Consider the following 24,845-nt stretch of genomic DNA (forward strand, 5'->3'; position numbering starts at 1 on the left):
ACCCAGAGTGTGGGTTTGTCTGATGTTTTCTCAAGATTAGATTGAGGTTGTGCATTATTAGAATGAATACCAAAGAGGTAATATGTTCTCAGTGCATCATGTTGGGGGTTACATGATATCAATATTTATTACCAACTTTGGTTGGTTAATGTGATGTCTGCCAGGGTACTCCAGTATAAAGTTACTTATTTTCCTTTTGTAATTAGAAGTATCGGTTGGCCATTAATGTCTGTTCTGTTGCATTTATATACATGTCTATCTTTATCCCAATATATCCTGATGCTGTCTTATCATTGCAGTTTTATAATACTGAAATTCTGAAATCAGGTTGTGTACACTTATTTTTCTTCTGCAAAATTATTTTGGCTATTCTATATCCTTGCATTTCCATAAATTTTCAAATCAGCCTGTCTGTTTCTGCCAAAATCCTCCTGGGATTTTGATTGGGCATTTATTGTATCTATAGATCAATTTGGGGAGAATTAACATCTTAACAACAATAAGTCTTGTCCATGGTAATGATGTACCTCTCCATTTATTTTGGTCTGTTGATTTCTCTCAGCAATACTTGGCATTTTTTTTAAGGTACAGGTATTGTACACCATTGGTTAGAAGTATCTCTTAAGTATTTCATATTTTTGATACTATTGTAAATAGTCTTGCTTTTTCCAGATTGTTTATTGTTAGATAGAATGTAGAAATAAAATTGATTTTTGTATATTGGCCTTGTATCCTATGAACTTGTTAAATTTTCTTATCAGTTCTAATAGGTTTTTTTTTTTTTTTTTTTGAGATTCTGTCTGATTTTCTATAGGTGATCATCTGCAAAGACAGGTTCACAGTCCTGACCCCCTAACCTCCATGCCGTTTTTTCTTATTTTTGCCTTTTTATTCTGGCTGAGACTTCCAGTTCACTGCTGAATAAAAGCAGTGGGAACAACTATCTTTGCCTTGTTCCTGTTCTAAGAAGACAAGTATTTAGTTGTTTACCATTAAATCTGATGTTACACACTTAATCCAAGTAAAGGCCTTTATTAATTTGAGGAAGTTCCCTTCTATTTGTAGTTTGCTGAAAGTTTTTACCCCGAAAGGGTTTAAATTTTTCAGTTGCTCTTTTGTGCGTCTATTAAGGTGGACATTGGTTTTTCATTTTTAGTCTCTTAATATAGTGAATTACCTGGTTAATTTTTTAAAAAGATTTTATTTATTTATTTGAGAGAGAGAATGAGAGAGAGAGCATGAGAAGGGGAAGGGTCAGAGGGAGAAGCAGACTCCCCGCTGAGCAGGGAGCCCGATGAGGACTGATACTGGGACTCCAGGATCACGACCTGAGCTGAAGGCAGTTGCTTAACCAACTGAGCCACCCAGGCGCTGTACCTGGTTAATTTTTTAATGTGAACCTATGTGATATTGCAGTATAATAAAACACATATATTTGATCTTCATCCCTGGTTCCTGGCACAGAGCTGCTAAAAGCCTTGGAGTTTTTTGAGTTATAGGAGTGAGAGGAGCATCTGTTGTTATTCATAACAAACTTCTTTCAGTCATAACTGAGTTTATGCTAATGAGGTGACTTTATGGGTCCTTGGATAGCTTCTGGATGGATACTGGTCACCAGGGGGAACCAACTGTATGATTAGAGAGTTGCAACTTTCTTTTTTTATTTATTTTTTATTTTTATTTTTATTTTTTTTTAAAGATTTTATTTATTTATTTGACAGAGAGAGACATAGCGAGAGCAGGAACACAAGCAGGGGGAGTGGGAGAGGGAGAAGCAGGCTTCCCACGTAGCAGGGAGCCCGATGCGGGACTCGATCCCAGGACCTTGGGATCATGACCTGAGCCGAAGGCAGACGCTTAACGACTGAGCCACCCAGGCGCCCGCAACTTTCTTTTTTTAAAAACGATTTTATTTATTTATTTGAGAGAGAGAGAGCAAGAGAGAGTGCACAAGTGGGGGGGGGCAGAGGGAGAAGCAGACTCCCCGCTGAGCAGGGAGCCAGATATGGGGCTCGATCCCAGGACTCTGGGATCATGACCTAAGCTGAAAGCAGTCGCTTAACCGACTGAGCCACCCAGGAGCCCCAAGAGTTGCAACTTTCAACCCTACTCCTTTACCTCTGGGAAGGGGAGATGAGGGAGGGACTAGAGATGGCATTAATCATCATTAGCCAATGATTTAATCCATTGTGCCTGTATAATGGAGCCTTCATAAAAATTTGTAAGCCATGGGAGTTGGAAACTTCCAAGGTGGGGAACACATCAAGGTGGTGCTGGGAGGGTGGTGCACCAGGAGAGGGCATGGAATCTCTTGACACCATCCCTCCTTCTGACCCCAGTCCCTTATTTTACCTTATACATCTCTTTCAGTTGGCTGTTCCTGAGTTGTATCCTTTATAATAAACCTGTATTATTAAGTAAAGCACTTCCTGAGTTCTGTGAGCCATTCCAGCAAGTTTTTTGAACCTGAAAAGGGCATAGGAACTACAGTTTATAGCCAAGTTTGACAGAAGGGTGGGTACCATGGGCACCCAATACTTGTAGCTGTTCTTTGAAATGATGGCAAAATTGTGAGACTGAGACCTTATGCCTGTGGGATCTGACACTAACTCAGGGTAATGTCAGAACTGAATTGAATTGGTGTGTGGAGTAGGGTTGGTTTATGGAGAAAATCCACACATTTGGTGTCAGACATGTTGTATGTAAAAAAATGATTTTAGCCCAAAATTATATTCCTAAGATGAGCCCTATCTGGTCATTAAGTATTAGCAACACACACACACACACACACACACACAATTCTATAGTTTGATTTAGTTTGCTTAAGTGTTAAATATGTTTATGTCTGTTTCACAAGGGATATTTGTAGTTTCTTGTACAGTTACTGTTTGTTTATTTCAGAATGGTACTGACCTCTTAAAATGAGTTTGGATATAGTCTCTTTTATTTTCTGGAAGCATTGTGCGGAATGCGTTTTATATATATTAAAAATGTATATATATACATTTATTCCTTAAGTGTTTGATTGCATTTACTAGTGACTCATCTATGCATTTCATTTCTTTAATGCATACAAGGCTATTCAGGTTATCAAGTGAACTTTAGTAATTTATGTATTTCAAGGAATTTGTCTCTTTCATCTAAGTTGTTGAATATATAGATATACAGTTGTTCATAATATTCCCTAATCTTCTGAATGTCTGTTGGATATGTACTGATGTCCTGATTTTGAATCTTCAAAGTCATATCTAATAATTACGAATCTTAAAGCTCTGATGTATTTTCTTCATCTCTCCCCCAGTTGGTTTCTGTGCATGTTGTCTTATCTCCTTTTGTGTTTGATTGTTTTGATTGCATGCTGGGCACTGTAGTTTCAAAATTGTTTGTAGAAACAATTTAAGTCTAGAATGATGGTGTTCTTCCTTGGAAAGGAGTTGTGCTTGCTTTTACCAGATACCAGTAGACAGGATTATTCTAGGACGCTGGGTGACGATAGTACTTTGGGATCACTTTTATCCAATTTAATGCTTACTGTGAATCTTATAAGGGCCTGTCTGATTCCTGGTTTAACCTTGTCATAGGGTGCAACTCTTCAGAGTTCCAACGCATAATGAATGGTTCACCAAGGTCATTCCTTCCTGATGGAACTTGACTTTTATTCCTGTTTTCTAATCCTTTGGCATTGTAAAAAGTGCTATCTAGCTAGTCTGTTACCCTTTTAGTATTGGTAAATGTCGTCAAAGGAAGAATGGCTTCACATGTTGGCATTTCTTTCCCATGTCATTTCCCTTTCCTGCATCCTGGCCTAATAAGTTTTCACCATCTTGTTAGCTCTCTGAAGCCGTTATGCAGATGGCTTTTATATTTTGTTCTGCTTTTCTTGTCTGAATTATTTAGTTCAACATTGCCTGAAGTGAATATTTCTTTATAGTTGTTTATATCTACATCTCTTTTATAAAATTTTGATCAAATTGTATATGTAAATTATATCTTGATTTTTTTAAACTTATGATAATAGTAAGTATTATTTCTCCATGTAAATAAGTATTCTTTAAGGACATAGTTTTTAATTTATTGAATTATTTCTTCACATTATACTGTGTAGTTTCCCATTCTTTTTTCTGGTCTGATTTCCTATCACTAGACATTTACACTTCTCCTTTGTATTTCCTACATAATGATATTTCTAGATGCAAAATTATTTATAGACTCTCTACTTCACACATTTTATGAATGTAAACTTGGTCATCCTTACTGAACTAGATACCTGCTGTGATAACAAAAATTGAATTTTATTCCGAGGATGCATAGGAACCTTTAGCATCTTGAGAAACACCTGGCTTTTAAGTTAAAACTAGAAACAGAAGCTTGTGTTAGTGTATAGTTTTACACCTAGCAATAAGAGAACACATGTCCATCTGATCTTAGGAAGATTTTATAAGTTTCAAATGGGTCTTTGGCCCTGAGCCATTTTTGCTGTCATTTTTTATTAACTTTGTTCTCTTTTTCTTCTTATAGAAAGTCTGCTTTTTATAATATTGTTTTTTAAAAAATATGATTCTATTCCAAAGGATATTGTAAAATGGTGTCTTAAAATCATGTGTCTCAGTCCATTAAATAGACTCATAAAACATCATAACACAAAATATGCAGTAACTAATCAGAACCACAGAGTTAACCTTAACTCACTTTTAGTTCTGTGTCATAGTAAATCAGCTTGTAATGATCATCATAAAAACAGCAAATTAATTTTTCTTTTTGAAACCAACATCACTAGCTTCTTTTGTGGGTAAGAGTGAGGCATTTAAAATCACTTTTATAAATAGATATTCAAATTGGAAATTTTAATAACATCATTGAGAGTAAATCTTACAACTTAGTACTCAGTTTTTGTGCAACATTTGCTATAGCCTTTTTATTTGCTTTTGTACACTAGTTCATATTTGTAATGGTGGTGTTTCATAGATTGGTTAAATTATAATTATTGCTGTTCTTTTTTCTGTGACACTTTTTTAGGCAGTAAAGACATGTTCTCTCTATTCCATAACACTCTTCCTGTCTATTATGGTTCATCAAAACTCAATTTTGTGGGAAATTTGGTTCAGCTTTTTATTACGAACTGGTTCATGGTTGTTATGTTTAGTCTTTTCATAGGTTGATTAAACTGCAATTATGTTGTTCCTTTTCCTATGGCACTTCTTAAAGGAGTGGGTGGTAGAGATATGCTCTCCCTGTTTTGATACTCTTCTTACCCTTCTAGTGTGGTTCATGCAAAGCATGTCTTCTGTGTTGATAGGAAGCTATTGATAAAGCTTAGATTATGGAAGGAAAAAAAACCTGTCATTTTCAAATGTTTATTCTGTGACAGTTATAGTGCTAGGTCCTCTTACATAAAACAGGGAGAATGATTTTATAACTTTTAGCACTTCTCAAGGTGGTTGAAGTTAAGCTTTGGAAATCTTAATTTTTTCAATTTCTTCCTCTTCTTCTTCTTTTTTTAAGAGATTTTATTTATTTATTTGTCAGAGAGATAGAGAGAGAGCACAAGTAGGGGGAGCAGCAGGCAGAGGGAGAGGGAGAAGCAGGCTCCCCACTGAGCAAGAAGCCCGATGTGGCGCTCCATCCCAGGACACTGAGATCATGATCTGAGCCACCCAGGCGTCCCTCTTCTTCTTCTTAATTTTTTCAATTTCTTTCTCTTCTTCTTCTTCTTCTTCTTTTTTTTTTTTACTATTTCCAGAGGATGTGAATCAAGCACAGCATAGTAACATATGATTTTCCTGTAAATATTTCTGTTCTTAATAGATTGGGTCTTCTGACAGCTTTTCTTTAGAGACTGTGAGAATGTGGACATAAGCTTAGTGTTTTCATAACATTTCCATTTATATTTATAAACAACAATATTATCCATGTTATTTTTCCAGATTTTCTTTGTTGCCAATAATTTATATAATGTATTAATTTTACTAGGACCATAACCAAATGTTTCCTTTTATGGAGTTTTTCTCTGTGGGAAATTGTCTTCTATATGTTTGGATTCCCCATCCTTGGTCTCATTAGCACTCTACATAGCCAATGACATATCCAGTAACTTTATTGCAGTCCTAAGATCATGCCCCAAAGTCAAGGTAATTTACAGGATAGGAAAAGCATACCCTGGCTTTCCTAGTAAACCACACTAAAGGTACTGGTTTCTTCTGCTAAAAATTGGCTTCCTTCATCATTCTCCCCTCTTTAGAGGGCAGTTTGGAGTATTGCCCTTCACTTTGATGTGGTCTTTAAATTTCTTCTCTTCATTGGACTTCTTACAGAAGCCTTTATTTGAAACAGAATGTTTAAATTCAACTGTGGCTTTCTAACACATCATTTTTTTTTTCATTCACTACCATGTCAAGTAAGTTATGTTGGATCTGTTATATTATTATTATTTTTTTTTTTTTTAAGATTTTATTTATTTATTTGAGACAGAGAGAATGAGAGAGAGAGAGCACATGAGAGGGGGGAGGGTCAGAGGGAGAAGCAGGCTCCCTGCCGAGCAGGGAGCCCGATGCGGGACTCGATCCAGGGTCTCCAGGATCATGACCTGAGCCGAAGGCAGTCGCTTAACCAACTGAGCCACCCAGGCACCCCTGTTATATTATTTTTTTTGGTGCAAAAACATAAGGAGAAGATAGTAAGTAGGTAGACATGGGAGAATAATTCTAGTGACTCAGTGCACATACAGTAACTTGTTTTTAGACTTCAGTTTTGCTAGGGGAAAACTAATTTTTAGGCAGATAATATGTCTCAGTGGATCACTTAGGTACAAAGAAATTAAAGATATACATGTAATATCCTGCTCCTTTCCAAAATTTAAAACTGATTCTATTAACAAAAGAATAGTTTTCTTTTTCTGGACCATGTGCTTAGTGTTTTTTGAATATTCAATATATACTGCTGAATATTTTCCATCTTGATAACATTTAAGAAACTCAGAGCACTTTGTAACACTTTATTGAAGAAGATGGAAGAAGGAAAGGCAATTTGTTGTTTATATAGAACTAAAGTTACTCTTTTCAGTCAGAATGTGTGCATTCTAATTATTACAGGAATTCTTAACTTTGTACCATCAGTCCTGTCAGAATGAGTTATGGTACTTAAAAATATCAATTTTTAAATTTTCAACATCTGATGAAGATTTATTCTGCATTTTAAAACTGAGTTTATGTTGTTTCAGGTGTTGAAATAATAAATGTATAAATTTTAATGCTAGAATTGTCTTTAGCAATTAAAAATCTTTATTTTTTTCAGCAAACAAACTAAAATTACACAGTGTCGTGCAACTTATTAGTAGCAGTTAGAACTACAAGTTACATCTCATGATTCTTTGTTCAGTAAGGTTTTTCTCCTTAGTCACACTGCTTTGTTGTTTTGTCATAGCCGTCACTTTAACTTCCTTGGGAAGAAATCTGTCAGGAGAAAAAGTCTGAAGGACAATTCCAAACTGGGCCTAATTGCATTCCTTTTCTTATGGTAGGTATTAGAGAGAAAGCCTAACAGTACATTTGAAAAGAATATTATACTGGATTGAAATCTTCAATATAATGTTCTTATAATTGGAAGCATTTGCCCTTTGGGATCTATTAGTAGGATATCTGGTCTCCTCCTCCTCCTCCCTCTTCCCCTCCTTGTTCTCCTTCTCCTCCTCCCGTTTCCCCTCCTCCTCCTTCCTCTCCTCTCAAGTATAATCATCAGAGTTTGGAAGGGATGAGGAAATGTATTAATAATGTAATAATATTTGCATTGGTTAAAGTGACTTGTTTCTGAAATTTTGGAATGATGGGGATCTCCTCTGCATCCGAGACTCTTGAGACCCTGGCATTTATTAGGAATGTATTCCAAAATTTAAGGTATGGGCAAAAGACAAGCCTCACCTAGTTTCCTAGAAGGAAGATAGTAGGTAAATAAAGAATGATTTATTGGAATTTTTATTTTGCTGAAAGCGTGAATCAATAATATATGTAATTATGGAATAATTCCTGCTATTCAGGAATAGGCCCCAAGATGCCATTGATTTTACTTTCTGTCACTCCAGTTCTTCATCGTATTCTTCCGTTTTTGTTTTTCTCATGCGGCTTTTGATTATAAGTCTTGTAAATGGAGTAGAAAAAAGAAGGCATTTTTCTCTAAGTGTTTTATAAAGCAGAAATGGAAGGGACATGGAGAAAATAGCTTATTATCTAGTTTGGTGATTCATGTACTATGACTATGCTATCTGATGATACATTTATTATGTATTTACTTTTTAGGTTCCAATTAGGTTCTGTTGACTGAGAGAAGTGATTTAAAAGCTTTGTGAGGTGTTCAGCTTGATCACAGAGTGTGTGTAGTTAGTGGATATATACCTACTCTCTTTCTGCCCCCTAATTTTAGCAGTTGTCTTCTGGGGGAAAAAATGGGTTGGATAATAGTATAGCAACATGTTCTTATGTTCTTTGTATAATTTTATTATTTGTTACAATGAAAGCTTAGAAGTAGGATGTTAAATGGGCGTTTTTGTTGATACTATAGTTGCAGGTGAAACTATTGGTTTGGTTGAAATGTTGACTGAACTAATAGTTTTAATTATAACTTTTTCTGGTTCTTTTCCGGTGGGATTGGGTGGTCCTTGGAGAAAGCCTTGCTTATGTAGGCCTCATCTTTTCTGGGAGACTAAGTTAAAACATAAAATATTGAGCACCTAGAGGAATACTACCCTGAGAGTACTACCTATCCTTGATTGCTTTTCCTCCCAACTTTACTTTTACTTTGAGTGTTTTGGGGTCATTTTCATCACCATAAAGATTGACAATGATAAAGGATGTAAAACTGAAACTAATATGTGGTAAAAGAAGAGTTAATGCTATTGTCAGAAATAATAAGGATTATCTTGAAATTTAGTTCGCTGATGAACCAGCCTATCTTAAAATCACACATAAATGAAATGAATGATCTATTACTGTGCTAGACATTAAGCAAAAGCTGCCATAATGCTCCTGTCTTCAGGTAGCTCTCATTCATATTGTATTTTAAAATGACTAAGAAAAAAAATTTTTTTTTTAAGATTTTATTTATTTATTTGACAGAGAGAGACACAGCGAGAGAGGGAACACAAGCAGGGGGAGTGGGAGAGGGAGAAGCAGGCTTCCCGCTGAGCAGGGAGCCCAATGCAGAGCTCGATCCCAGGACCCTGAGATCATGACCTGAGCCAAAGGCAGACGCTTAATGACTGAGTCACCCAGGCGCCCCATGACTAAGAAATTCTTGAAATGTGATCACATGGTTGGCAATGTCCTTCCAAATATTGGAATGTAATGTTTACGGTAGTTTAAAATCTGTGAGAGCTCAGGATTAAAGGATTGATCATATGTATTTGTCTCTCTTTTCTTAGCCCCTACCAACATTAAATAAATAAACAATATGGTCTGAAACAGAAATGCCACTTATGAGGGAGACTCTCTTTGATCACTCTGTATTAAAAAAGCAATCTTTCTTTTCCTTCTTTTATATTTGCTCAACTATTTGCCATTTCTGATACCATTCATTTATTCATTCATTCATTAATTCATTCATTCCTGAAGATCTGAGTTACCATCTGGAATCATTTCCCTTCAGCTAAAGAACTTCCTTCAGCATTTTTTATAGTGCAAATGTGCTTGTCCTGAATTCCCTTAGTTTTCTTTTATCTGAAATATTTTCCTTTTGCTTTCATTCCTGTATTAGTTTCCTAGGACTGCCATAATAAGGTGCCACAAATTGGGTAGTTTAAAACATTTTTTTTCCATCTCATAGTTCTGGAGGCTAGAAGTTCAAAATCCAAGTGTCATCTGGGCCATGCTTCCTCTGATACCAGTAGAGGAGAATCCTTCTTTGCCTTTTCCTAGGTTCTGCTGATTTGCCAGCACTCTTGGTGATCTTGGCCTACAGCTGTAGCACTTCAATCTCTGTCTCCCTTATCACCTGATACTGTTGTCTATGTCTTCTGTCTCTGTCTTGTCCTCTTCTTATGAGGACAGCAGTCATACTGGCTTAAAGACCCACCTTGGTGCAGTATGACTTTATCTTAAATACATCTGCATTGATACTATTTTCAAATAAGATCACATTATGAGATGCCAGGGTTTAGGACTTCAGTATATCTTTCTAGAAGATGCAATTCATCACATAGAATTTGGGCTGATACTTTTTTCTTTTCATTTTCTTTTCTTATTACTTGCTGGCCCCTGTAGTTTCTGATGAGAGATCAGTAGTCATTTGTATTGTTTCTCTGCTGTATATAATGTAAAGTTTTTTTCTTAAGGCTTTCAGATTTTTCTCTTGATCTTGATTTTCAGTGTTTTGACTCTGATGTGTCTAGCACTGGTTTCTTTGCATTCATCTGTGTTAGGATTCACTAAGTTTTTTAACTTTTCCTTTATGTCTTTTATCAAATGGGGGTCATTTTCGTCTATTATTTTTTCAAGTATTTTTTCTGCACTATTTTATTTCTCCTCTTTTTCAGCACTCTAGTTCCACTTACATTAAACCTTTCAGTATTATTTTTCCCATTCCTCTGGCTCTGTTTTTGGTGTTTGTTTGTTTCATTTTTCATTTCTCTCTTTTTTTTTTTCTGATTGGATGATTTTTGTTGATCTGTCTTCAAGTTCACTGACTTTTTTCTTTTTTTATCTCTATTTGGCTTTTAAGCCCCATTAAATGATGCACTCTTTATTTCAGATATTGTGTTTTTCAGTTCTAGAATTTCCCTTTGGCTCTTTTATGTCATTTCTATTTCTTGGCTGAGATTTACTATATTTTCATTCATTGTCAGCATATTTTTCTTTACCTCTTTAAGTGTAGTTATGATAACTGCTTTACAAATTCATCCAGTGAATGAATTGAATTAGAATGATAAAGAGAATGAAGAGGGCATAATAAATCTTTGGAAGAACAAAAGTAGGAGGTGCATGTGCACCCAACATTGGAGCACCAAAATATTTTAAGCAAATACAGATCTGAAGGGAGAAACAGACAACAGTACAGTAATAGTAGGGGGATTTTAATACCCCACTTTCAACAATGGATAGGTCATTGAGACAGAAGGTCAATAAGGAAACATTGGACTTGCACTGTACCTTAGACCAAATAAATTTAACAAACATATACAGATTATATTAACATATATATATTAACATATACAGATTATTCCAACCAACGTGTAGAATACACATTCTTCTCAAGCGCACATGGGACATTCTCCAGGATAGATTATATGTTGGGTCACAAAACAAGCCTTAGCAAATGTAAGAAGACTGAAGTCATACCACATGTTTTCCAACCACAAAGATATGAAACTAGAAATCAATATAGGCAAAAACCTAGAAAATTAATACATGTGTGGAATTAAACAACAGACTCCTGAACAAGTGGGTCAAAGAAGAAATCAAAAGGGAAATCTAAAAATGTCTTTAAAGAAACAAAAATGGAAACAGAACATACCAAAACTTATGGGATGCACCAAAAGCAGTTCTAAGAGGTAAGTTTATGGCAGTTAACTGTACATTAAGAAAAATATAAAGATAACAAACAAACAACCCTACTAGGGAAAAAAAAAAAACCCAACAAACTAAGCCCAAAGTTAAGAGAAGGAAAGAAATAACAAAGATCAAAGTGGACGTAAATGAAACAGAGACCAGAAAAACAATATCACTGAAACTAAAATATCACTGAAACTAAAAGCTGTGTTTTTGAAAAGATGAACAAAATGACACACCTTTATCTAGACTAAGAAAAAAATACAGAAGAGTCAAAGAAAATCAGAAATGCAAGAGGAGACATTACAACTGACACCACAGAAATATGATAATAAGAAATGAGTAATTGCAAACAAATTGGATAACTTAGAAGAAACCGATAAATTTATAGAAACATACAACTTACCATGACTGAATCAGGAAGAAATAAAAAAAATTGACTTGACCAGTAACAAGTAAGGAGATTGAAGCAGTAATCAAAAACCTCCCAACAAAGAAAAGTCCAGGGCCAGATGGCTTCACTGGCAAATCTACCAAACATCTAAAGAAGAGTTAACATCAGTCCTTCTTAAACTTTCCCAAAAATTTGAAGAGGAGGGAACTCCCAAACTCATTTTATGAGGCCAGCATGGACAGTAGAAGAAAAGAGCACTACAGGCAAATATCCCTGATAAATATAGATGCAAAACTGTCAACAAAATACTAGCAAACAAATTCATCAGCACATTAAAAGTATCATACACCATGATCAAGTGTGATTCATCCCTAGGATATGTGGATGGTTGAAGATACTCAAATCAATAAATGTGATAACATCACATCAATAGAATAGAAAGGTAAAGACCATATGATAATCTCAATAGATGCAAAAAAAGCACTTGTCAAAATAAAACATCATTTCACCATAAAACTCTCAACAAATTGGATATAGAAGAAATGTACCGTAGTATAATAAAGGCTATGCACACACACATACATATTTTAATATTTATTTATTTTAAAGAGAGAGAGAGAGCGTGCATGAGCAAGCTTGAGTGGGAGGGGCAGAGAGAGAGGGAGAGAGAATCTCAAGCAGACTCCACGCTGAGTGTGGAGCCCATTGTGGGGCTTGATCTCACGACCTTGAGGTCACAACCTGAGCCGAAACCAAGGGTCGGATGCCTAACCGACTACACCACCCAGGTGTTCCAATAAAGGCTATATATGAGAAACCCACAGCTTACATTGTATTTAACAGTGATGGGTCAGAAACTTTTGTGCTAAAATCAGGAAGAAGACAAGGTGCTCACTTTCAGTGCTCCTATTCAACAAGTACTGGAAATCCTAGCCAGAGAAATTAGTCAAGAGAAATAAATAAAAGTCATCCAAATTAGAAAGCAGTAAAATTGTTTCTGTTTATGGATGATATGATCTTATATGTAGAAAATCTTTATGGACTTCACAAAAAAACTGTCAAAACTAATAAACAAATTCAGTACAGTTGCAGGATACAATATCAACACCTCAAAATCAGTTTCATTTCTATATACTAACCATATACTATCTGTAAAAGAAAGCAATTTTATTTACAATAACATCAAGCATAATAAAATACTTAGGAATAAATGTAACCATGGAAGTGAAATATCTATATACTAAAAATTACAAGACACTGATGAAAGAAATTGAAGAAGACACAAATAATTAAAAACATATCCCATGTTTATTGATTGGAAGAATTAATATTGTTAAAATGGCCTTAGTACCCAAAGTGATCTACAGATTCAATGCAATTCCAATCAAAAGTCCAATGGCAGTTTTCAAAGAAATAGTAAAACAACAACAACAACAAAGAACTGTCCTAAAATTTGTATGGAACTACAAAGGAACTTGAATAGCCAAAGATGTCCTGAAAAAGAACAAAGCTGGAGACATTATTCACAATAGCCAAAACATGGAAACAACTTAAGTGTTCATCGATGGATGAACAGATAAGGAAAATGCAGTGTATATATACTATAGAATATTGTTCAGCCATAAAAAGAAGGAAATCCTACTATTGTGATAACATGGAATGGCCTGGAAGGCATTATCCTAAGTTAAATAAGTCAGATAGAGAAAAACAAACACTGTATCATATCACTTATACGTGAAATGTAAAAAAGCCAATTTGATAGAAATAGAAGGTAAAATAGTGATTTTTAGGGCCGAGGAGGTGGGGGAAATGGGTAGCGGTTGGTCAAAGGGCACAAATTTTCCAGCTGTAAGATGAGTATGTTCGGGTGATCTAATATACAGCATGGTCACTATAATTAACGATACTTTATTATATATTTGCAGGTTGTTAGGCGAGTAGGTCATGTATGTTATCACCACACACAAAAATGATTATGATGTGAGTGAATGGAGATGTTAAGTAACATATTGTGGTAATCATGTTGCAGTATATATGCATATCAAAACAGCACATTGTCCCCCTTGAACTTATGTAAGTTATGTATCAATAATATCTCAGTAAAGGTGGAAGAAAAAAAAACACTGGGAAGAGTGGTAACTAATATAGCAGATCTATGCAGCCACAAGTAGAAGCATAAACAGAGCATGGAATGAAGAAAACAGTCCAGTACATATGGATTACTCCGAAGAAGCTGAGACTTTGGAGATGTGGTTAATAATAGGTGGGGGGATGGTGCCTGGGTGGCTCAGTTGAGCATTGGACTCTTGATTTCAACTCAGGTCATGATCTCAGGGTCATGGGATGGAGCCCCGGGGTGGGCTCCCCACTCAGCTGGGAGTCTGCTTAAGATTCTTTCTCCCTCTCCCTCTGCCCCTCCCCCTGCTAATTTACTCTCACGCACGTGCTCTCCCTCTCTCTCAAATAAATAAATAAATCTTAAAAAAAATAATAGATGGTGGGGTAAAATGAGAGGTTTAAAATAGTGTGATTTGTTGAAAGTTAATATACAAAATAGTTGTTTCTTCTTTCTTCTCTTGCCCTATGCATGGAATATTTGTACTTCAATTCCTAGGTGGAAGATTAGAAGATTCTTTTCGAGGGAAATTCATAAAAGACTGCCATGAAGTGCCATTTGGATTTCACCAGCAAAGAGGTTATTTCTCTCCTAGAACTCCCTAAGGTGAAGCCTGCTGGTTGACAAGTCTTTCCATGCTCACAGACCTTTCTGTAAGCTCTTAAGTGACTTATTGTTAAATATGAATGGCTGCCCAAGGATTAGCAGACATTTGAGGGAAAAATACCCAACTGGAAAGAGAGAGACCCAAATCTACCAACATGTGAAAACAAGTAACAATAATAAAAATTATCAGGAGGGAACAGATAACGCAGAAACAGAATAATATGTCAAAAAATTAATTGGTATTCTTAAAAATTAAAAATTTGGTTATTTATGTAAAAATGTTACAGAGATCATTGGGAGGTTTTATAGGAGAATTTCAGTATCCATTAGGAATTCCAGACAAAGGGAGAAAATTATCAGAGCAGTAAGACAAGAAAATTCCCTTTTTCTGAGAAACTCAAATTTTCAGGGTCATGCATATATTACTTACACAGCATAATGAATGAAATAAAGATTTACATCAAGGTATGTCATTGTGAAATTTAGAACACATAGGGTAAAAGGTTTGAAAAGCTTCCAGAGAAAAAAAGTGACGTCATATACAAAAGAATGAAGATCAAAATGACATTGTCTTTCTCATTAGCAATAATGGATGCTAGAAGACAACAAGTGGCCAAAGCATCCTTCAATAATCTGAGGAACCTTGAATTCTATACTCAGTTTTTTATCAGTTTATTTGAAGAATGATTAGTCATTTTTATATTGCAAGGACTCACGAAATTTAACTCTGTTTCATTTCTTAAGAATTACTTGAAGAGGGGCTCCTGGGTGGCGCAGTCGGTTAAGTGTCCGACTCTTGGTTTTGGCTCAGGTTGTGATCTCGGGGTCATGAGATTGAGCTCCGTGTTGGGCTCTGTGTTCAGCCTGGAGTCTGCTTGAGATTCTCTTTCTCTCTCCCTCTGCTGTCCCCCTCCCCCAAATAAATAAATCTTAAAAAAAAAGTCACTTGAAGATGTGGTCCAACTAAATTAATTAAAAGGTAAATACAGAATTTAGGAAACTATGGCTCTAACCCCAGTGAGAGATGAAAGTAAGTCCCCTCTAGAAATGACATTTATGAAGCAGGTCTATAGGACAATCAACTCAGGTTACTTATGCCTTTAGGAGTAATAGGGTCTGGGTAGGGTGCCTATTATACCTAGTATGATAAGCTTTTTGAAGAAATAAAGATTATTGTAGTTAGAATATTAGAAAATTAAAAAATTAGAGAATTTGAAACTCAAAAACAAAAGCTATAATCAAAACAAAAAACTGTAATTAAATATATGTAATCATTGTATGTATACTTGGCTCTGCAGTGAGACAGAATGCTTACATGACTAATGATTAACATTGATTATTGCTTTAACTTAAAATACTTTGCTGGAAAGATAATTGAAGAAGCAGTAAGTAAGGGGTCTAGATTTTTAAGTGAGCTAAGTTTTTACCATCAAGTTTAAGGGTATTATTTAGAAATGTGGATGTAAAAATATTATCTCTACCGAACAGAATTGGGGGTGGGAAAAAGCATAAGGGGGTGCTACTGTTTTTCATAAAATAATTTTAGTATTATCGGATTTTTATATGCATTTGGCAGACATTTAAAGTGAAATAAATTGGGACGCTTGGGTGGCTCAGTTAAGTGCCTGCCTTCGGCTCAGGTCATGATCCCAGGGTCCCAGGATCGAGCCCCACATCAGGCTTCCCACTCAGCTAAGAGCCTGCTTCTTCCTCTGCCCCTCACCCCGTTTGTGCTCTCTCCCTGTCTTGCTCTCTTTCTCTCTCTCTTTCAAATAAAGAAAATCTTAAAAAAAAGAATAGGAAAAAAATAAAGTGAAATAAATTAGTTGGGAAAAGATGAAGTTTTCTAAAAAATTGAGGTGGGGTAAATAACCATTTGAGTGAGTGGTTACGCCTCTATGTAACACTCAAGGTAAGGTTGTAGAAGGATTAAACATATTAAAATAAATCATGGAAGTACTAGAGGAAAATAAATACTAATAAAGTAGAGTGGAAATTAATTTTATATAGCCAAATCTAATTGTATTTTCTTTTTTCTTTCTTTATTTTTTTTATTATGTTAATCACCATACATTACCTCATTAGTTTTTGATGTAGTGTTCCATTATTCATTGTTTGCGCGTAACACCCAGTGCTCCATCCAGTAAGTGCCCTCTTTAATACCCATCACCAGGCTAACCCATCCCTCCAGCCCCCTCCCCTCCAGAACCCTCAGTTTGCCTCTCAGAGTCCATAGTCTCTCATGGTTCGTCTCCCCCTCCGATTCCCCCCCTTCATTTCTCCCTGCTATCTTCTTCTTCTTCTTTTTTTTTTTTAACATATAATGTATTATTGGTTTCAGAGGTACAGGTCTGTGATTCAACAGTCTTACATATATTATAGCTTCTTCCTTTGTTGTCATGTTTAGAAACCTTTACATTCAATGGGCAAAGGGAAATTGTGCCTAGTGATGCTGTAGGGGCTGAGAAATAAGCATTCATACACTTATATGTGCTACTATGAAGTGGCATTGTTTTTCTGGAGGGCAGTTTCTCAGTATTTATTTATGTGTAGCATTTATCCTTGCATCTAGAATTTTCTACTTCTAGGAATTCCCCTAATAAAATAATTAAGGATACACACAAAATTTTAGCTCTGGAGATTGTATAGCATTATTAAACAGCAAAATATTGGAAGCAATATAAGTATCTTATAGTAGACTATGTTTCAATAAACGTGTTCTTTTAAATGCATTACAATGCAAATATTGTTATAAATGTTTTATTTGTAGAGAAAGATACTTGTGATACATTTTTGAGGGAGAGCAGATTAAAGGAACTTCATTTAGTATGGTCCTTTTTTGGCCTACCAATATAAATGTTAATTACTGATAAATAGAAAATACAGATAAGCAAAAAGAGCAGTCTTTCACATGTACAGAAATCTTTGAAAAAAAAAAAAAAAAAAAGGGGGCGCCTGGGTGGCTCAGTCGTTAAGCGTCTGCCTTCGGCTCAGGTCGTGATCCCAGGGTTCTGGGATCGAGCCCCGCATCGGGCTCCCTGCTCTGCGGGAAGCCTGCTTCTCCCTCTCCCACTCCTCCTGCTTGTGTTCCCTCTCTCGCTGTGTCTCTCTCTGTCAAATAAATGAGTGAAATCTTTAAAAAAAAAAAAAAAGAAATCTTTGTATGCTGGGTTGTCATTCATCAAAATAACTGGTATTACTGAATGGAGATTTTGATACATTTTTTCCTTTATTTTTTTCTAATTTATTTTACAATTAACTGTAATTAACATGTTTGTGTGTATGTGGTCTGTGCATTTGTGTGTTGACAAAGGAAAAAGTGTTTAAAAAGAGCTGAGAATTATCCTAGTTCACAAGAGAATTCCATAATTTTGCTATTGTGTCATACAAAGTGTAATAACCTACATGTAGTACATCTTAGTGCAGTGAAATTTCTTAGTGCAAAAACTTCCCCCACCCAAGGAAATACAGGTTTAAATATGAACTGGAGACTTTCAAAGGGCTAAGTATCTCAGTTATAATTTTAAAGGTAATATAGTGACCGCCTTCCTCAACGGAAAAAAAAAGTTCCAAGGCTATCATAATCCTGGATTACTTATCCTACTGATGGAAATTCTTTGGGATCTGATTAAGGTACATGAAAATCTGTTTATCCCTCCTTTAAAGTATCATTACAAAGTACACATACATGCATACATATACATATCCCTATGGACACTAATATGCAATAATAACCTTTTTAATATGATCTTGATATGTTATTTTTCCTTAATTTTGAATCACTGTCTTCTTTTGTTTTGTTTTCTGTTTGAATCTGATATTGGAGCTGGTGGCCAAAGCATGCTAGTTGCCAGAGCCAGTGCTGGTAAATGTGAAGAAACTCTGTTTTGATATTGCAGCTCTTTTGTACTTCACTTGTTTGGTGAGACTAGAAGAGGCCACTTTGGAGTTTTTATATCTTAATCTTGCCAGTTCTTTTCATGGTTATCATTTGGGCTTCAGACATAAAACAGGGGGTCATAGTCCTACTTCACTTTATTGTGATATGGGATGTTATTTTAGCTTTGGTTTCCCTGAGGGAACCTGGGAGGTTGTATTTGAGTAGTTTATTCCAGTACATGATCTGTTGGAGTAGGGCTCAGGAGGAAAGTTGGTAGAGTCCACTGTAAAGTGGTACAATTGTAGGGCCGTCTGGTTTCTTTCTTTTTTTTTTTTTTTAAAGATTTTATTTATTTATTTGACAGAGAGAGACACAGCGAGAGAGGGAACACAAGCAGGGGGAGTGGGAGAGGGAGAAGCAGGCTTCCCGCGGAGCAGGGAGCCCGATGCGGGGCTCGATCCCAGGACGCTGGGATCATGACCTGAGCCGAAGGCAGACGCTTAACGACTGAGCCACCCAGGCGCCCCTGTCTGGTTTCTTAATCTTAATCCATGGGGCCTTCTGAGAAGCCATATGGAACTGATGACAGTGAGGGGGACAGAAGCATTTATCTGTCAGCTCTTGGGTCAAGGGCGATCTCACTTCTGTGCTGAGAATCATGAATGCTACGTAGTTCTTGTGGTGTCCAAAGCCCCAGGGCAGGAACCTAGAGGTGTGGTATAAGTGTGAGAGCTGGTTTTAGGTTCTACTATGTGACACTTCCCAAGGCTGCTCACAACAGGTTGCTGAAGCTCTAGCTGGAATAAGCTGAGACTGAGAGGATCTGAAGTGGAGCACGAGAGGTGTCCGGTACAGATATCTCAGACTTGAAATGTAGTACAGAGACAAAATTGAGTGGCAGTGTGGAGCAGTATTAGATGCCGTTAATGATTATGCATCTTACTATGGCTAGCTCACATGCTTCTATCGCAGACAGTAAAACAAGGTTCCTGTTTCATTTTCAGAGGGAAGACAGGTAGAGCTTAAAATTCTTAGTGTTTTTTTGTTTGATTTATCTTTTAATTCAAGGTGCTTTACATAATATTATTAACCTTTGTGACAGCTCTGAGGTAACCTTGTTTTTGTTTTGTTTTTAATAGACAAGGATGTTACACAGAAGGAAAGAATTTACCCAAAGTTATAGAATTACTAAGTTGCAGTGCTTAGATTTAAAGACTTATCTTACTCCAAGAAGGTTTTTTTTTTCCCCGGCATATATAGCACCCTATAATTGAAGTTCATGTAATCCTATCAGACCTCCAAACCTATAAGCCTAGACCTTTCTTCAACTGGTTTCTGATTCTGAAGGCATTTGTATGTATTTCTTTAATCCACTAGAGGTCAGTATTGGGTTGGTAAAGACCGGAGCCTTTGCCATTTGATTCACAGAATTTTAACTGAGTCTTACTGCTAGGTAGCCTTGGAAGTTGTATTTCACAATAAAACTTTATTTATTAGCATATGTAGACGTATTAGGTTAATAGTCCAGATTAGATAATTCTTATGGGTGTCCCCCTCTCTTTTTATTTTTTTCTGTTTTGTTCCCTCTCTTTTAGTAGGTAGGAGAACATCCAGATCGTCTCTTTTATTACACCAGATCCCATTCTTCCATATATTTCTTTTGTAGTCCACTGCCTTTATATAGTAAACATTTATCTAAATTTACTATGTATGTGTCACTGTGTCTGGGTTTGGGGGATTCTAAGACTGGTAAAATGTGTTTCCTAGCTTCAAACAGAAGAGTTACCTACTGAAGTGCTGTACTGTGATTTTTTTTTTTTTTTTTAACCTAGCTACCTGACAGGTTTACTGGACCCCTTTTCTCTCTTCCTTCAACTTATTATTTCCGTGGTTCTTCTGTTTGGAATGACCCCACCAACTAGTCGTCAGGACCAGAACACTGGGGGTTATTCTTATTCCCTTCCCCTCTTCTAGGTACTACATTGAAATCAGTAAATTCTATTGCTTCTGCCAGTTATCTAACTGCTGCTACCTTAATTCAAGTCCTCCTCATTGTTATTTGGACTGTTACAGTGATCTATATTGGTTTTTCTGTTTCTAGTCCTTACCTTCTCCCAGTTGACCTTTCCTCTGCTCCTGGAGAATTTGCCTGAATTGTAAAGCTGATCCTGTTCTTCCCCTGCTTACATTCTTTCATTGTTTCTCCCTTGCCTACTAGAGAACTTGAGACTGCTTTGTATGGCTTCTTTATCTCTTGGTAATTCTTTATCACCTGTGCTTTTATACTAGATTACTTATTCCTTGGGTGGGAAATGTTATTTCATACATGGTGATCTTTTCTCAAGCTGTTTCCTTCTTCTTTTACCTATCTGCCTTTGGAAAAATCGTATTTATCTTTTAAAAGCACAGTTTGCTACCCCTTCCTCTGTGAAGCCTATTTGGAATCCCCTCTAAGCAGATACGATTACTTTCTCCTATGTCCAATTATTACACCTGTATTTCTCTTTATTATGCTAATTGCACTGAATTTCAGCCACTTACTTGCTGGTCTATGCTTCCTGTAACAGTATGACCTGAGGTTCGTGAGTCATAGACTCCGTCTTATTCTCTGTAGGCCCGGTATGCAGCACAATACCTGGTGCCAATAGAGATTCAGTACGCATTTGACTGAAAGCAGGGATACGGAGAGGATGCACCGTGAATTGGCACAGAGAGAGGAGGCTTCCTAAAGGAAGAAGAGTTCTAGTTGGGATTCAGAGGACAGGCTGGGTGCAGGCAGGGAGGGGTCATCCGGTAGAGAAATGGCATGCTATTCCTAGTATATTATGTGGTAGAGTTTGATCCAAGTGGAAGATCCATGTTGGAGAGTACAAAATAAGTACATTGGAAAATTAGGTTTAGCTTCCATTATGGTGGAGTCTCAAGGGAAGTTGGGATGGAGTTGGGATTTGTCTTTGCTTAATTTTTTTTCTCCTAGTTTCCCTCATGTTCAATTTGTGCGATGAATAATGTGGTTTAAGAAGAACCTGACCGTAATATGCAGGGGAATTCTAATGAGAAGGTGATGAGTTCCTTTTTAGGTTTGTTGGAAGTGAAGTGGCAGTAGAACTCACAAGGAGTAGAGGCAATGTGCTACTGGGTCTTGGGCGAGTGGACAGAGTGGGAAGAGAAGAAGTCTTGAGGAAGAAATCTTGCTTAATTTCTCTATATTAGGAAATCAGAGAAGAATATGTATGAGGGAATCTTGAGGAACAAGTCATTAAATGTGTAAAAATTAATCACAAAGAGAACAATTAAGAAAAAGAAAACACCTAAATGCTTTCTAAGGTCTGTCTGCTTGGTATCCTCCTGCCCCAACTCCAGCATAGGTGGCAGAGATCAGATCTCTGCTTTGGTTCAAGGCTATAAAGGTTGTCTCTGGAGGGACAGAATAAATGGTCCTGGTGAGATAGTTTAGCATGTTAGAACAGAGCTCTGAAGGGCTTTTATTGTTGTTGTTTTTCGTGGACTTTAGTGTTACATTTTAATTTTAGCATATATTACATGCATGTATATATTTGTATCAACATTTACTCTTTCTCACTTCCTGCCAATCCCATAACATACAGTTTGAATAGATGGTAATTTTCATTTGCATCCAGAATGGGTAATATCTTGTATTTCATTGTTCTACCTGAGATTCAGTGTTTCTAACTTGGCCGCTTCTGCCTCACAGATCTGCCCTGACTGCTCTTTTATGGACTGAAGCCTTGATCGTTCTGAGAGACCCCAAGTACTGATAGAGCCTTGGAATACACCTTGCAGTGTTTTGATTTCTAGCTATAGGGTTTGCTACCTTTATTTGCTTGTTTGGCCCAGACTGCCTTCCTTTATGTTGATGGGAAAACCAGACACCACCTAAAAAGAACAAATCATAGAAGATCTAAAATTACTTCCATAGGATACTTTCAGATTTGTATCATTTCAAGTTTAAATGACAGTACTTAAATGTGGCTCCTCTTGTTGCTTTTGATATACTGGTAGTATTTTACTGATTATGAAGAAAAATAAATGACTTGGGATTGAATGGAATAAGACCATCTTATGAAAAGCTTTTGGTTTTGCTGTACAAAGACAAGTGATCACTCTACTCCAGGGCTTGCTTTTTTAAATATGAAAGCTCTAGGAAGTTCTCCTTTCCTTTGTGCCTCCCCAGATTCCTTAATCCCTTTTTGTGTGTTTACTTGGAAGTGGAAAAGAACTTACTACTTTTGGGAGGAACAGAAAGACTGTTCTATCTAATTTAGGTTCTAAAATGCTTGGAGTATAGGTATGTTTTATGTACAGACATAAATGTTTTTGGGTACTCTCTCTTTCTCAGTTTGTTACTGAAGCCAGGTATATTTTATGTAAGTCAAACCAAAATATCAGCCAGTATTATTCATGGAAACAAACTTGTCCATTGATCCAGATCTCTGGAATATAGATTCTTTTCGTTTACTTGGCAGAAACTAGCTCCATAGTTCCAGTTTTTCTCTGTCCTATTATAATTGTCTCATTTAACCAGTGCCTGGATTAACATACTGAATATTTATCTTGAATTTCTTAATCTCATTCAGAATATTTGGAGACTCTGATTTTCTCCAGAACTAATTTCTGCCTGTCACCAAGGAGAAACGTCATATGTTGATTAAGAAACATATGTTTTGAGAGGCTATCCTTCTAAAGCTTTGTGTCTTAGGATGACACTGAGTATTATTTTAAAAAAACCTGGAAGTTCCATTGCGAAATATTTTGGAACATGCTGGGTTAAACCAAATTAAAGAAATTTCCTTAAAAAGGATTTCTCTCAGTTTTTATTCTGTCAGTGTGCATTGTGTACCTACAAGAAGGCTCCATGACGACAGTGCTTCCCATGTATTTGACAACAGAACCCTTAGTGGGGGAAATATTTTGTCATGCTTTGAGGAACTGTTGATGAAGTAGGAAGATTTCTCCTCTGGAATTGAGGAGATCACACATTGAGCTTCTGATTTACCACTAACTGACCTTCTGACCTCAAACAAATCCTTTGTCTTAGAGCCTCAGTTTCCTGAGTCGTAACTGAGGTCACTTCCAGCTCTAAAACTGTGTGGTTTAATACTTATGTTGTTGACTCCACATAGTCACACTTTCCACCTCCTTGTATGGATGGAAACCACACCATCTGAATCTGTTTTGTTAAGCTGAGGGGATTACATTTCCTTTTTATAAAGTTCAGAAGAAGAAACCCTTTAAAACTCTGTTTTCCACAGATTAAGGTCATGTAATTCTGAAGGATTAGTTAGTTCAAATTATTAAGATGTTTCATTCCCCTGATTACATTCGGTTGGTCTCTTACAACCACAGAACTGTTCTTAGAGTCTGCTAAGCTGAAAAGCTCTTGTCCTTCTTCCCCCAACCACAATGATCCCAGCATGGCATGTATCTCATAGGAGATGCATATTTAGTCATTTGCACTAATCTCTTGGCTACTTAGGTGAAGAAGGATAGGTTTCATTTCTGTGGTGATGTAGTGGGTATATTTGGAAAGTCTTCTGATAATATTGACTGGTTATCTTTTTTTTTCTGGGAAAATGAATCAAGATGGGTAAGTTCAGGGTTAAAAATATATGTATTAATGTGTTTGGTTTTATTTCTGGGGCTAAAACTATGTCTTAAGGCACTTTATTGTATTTTCTTTAAGATACCAACTTGTTCAAAATTAGAAGTTCTTCGAATGCTGAATTAAGTTGTTTCTTTTCTTTCTTCTTCTTCTTTTTCAATGTGTGTGTATGTGTTTCTATCCTAGGCTCAACAACAAAGAAACCTGGATAACATCGTCTTGCAACAACCCAGAATAGGTAGCAAGAGAAAATCTAAAAAAGATGCATACACAATTTTTGATACAGAGATAGAAAGCACTAGCCCCAAGTCTGAACAGGATTCAGGAATTCTGGATGTTGAAGATGAGGAAGATGATGAAGAGGTAACCAACATTTGAACTGGGGAAATGAGACTAGTGTTAGGTTTAATTTTTGAGATGTGATGAAAAGTTTATCCATGTGTAATCTTCCAGGTATTAAATATCATTTTAAATACAAATGGGCCTCGATATAAGGAAACTGAAGATGCATCATGATATCTTAGATTCTAATTGTTTAGATTATGAATATACTCATCCATTTTTTTTTTTGAAGTTCTAAGGTTTTTGATTATATACCGCCTGGGTACTACATTAAGAAAGAGTAGAGTTTATCTGACCTAGAGAAAGATCTAGGTGATCTCCTCTGAACTGGAACATTGTTACTTGAGACAAAA

General features: G+C 36.2%; 1 protein-coding gene across 4 annotated transcripts in view; it reads left to right on the plus strand.

Annotated features, from left to right (window-relative positions):
* The window catches only part of EXOC6B (exocyst complex component 6B), a 594,595-nt gene that overhangs the window by 215,080 nt on the left and 354,670 nt on the right, over positions 1-24,845 (plus strand). For all 4 annotated transcript variants that reach the window (XM_032410713.1, XM_032410714.1, XM_032410715.1 and 1 more), the window contains one exon: positions 24,337-24,513. In XM_032410713.1, the coding sequence (XP_032266604.1) occupies positions 24,337-24,513 (177 nt within the window). The remainder of the gene's footprint in view (positions 1-24,336; positions 24,514-24,845) is intronic.

The sequence above is a fragment of the Phoca vitulina genome, unplaced genomic scaffold, assembly GCF_004348235.1.
Source record: "Phoca vitulina isolate PV1807 unplaced genomic scaffold, GSC_HSeal_1.0 scaffold12, whole genome shotgun sequence".
NCBI lineage: Eukaryota > Metazoa > Chordata > Mammalia > Carnivora > Phocidae > Phoca > Phoca vitulina.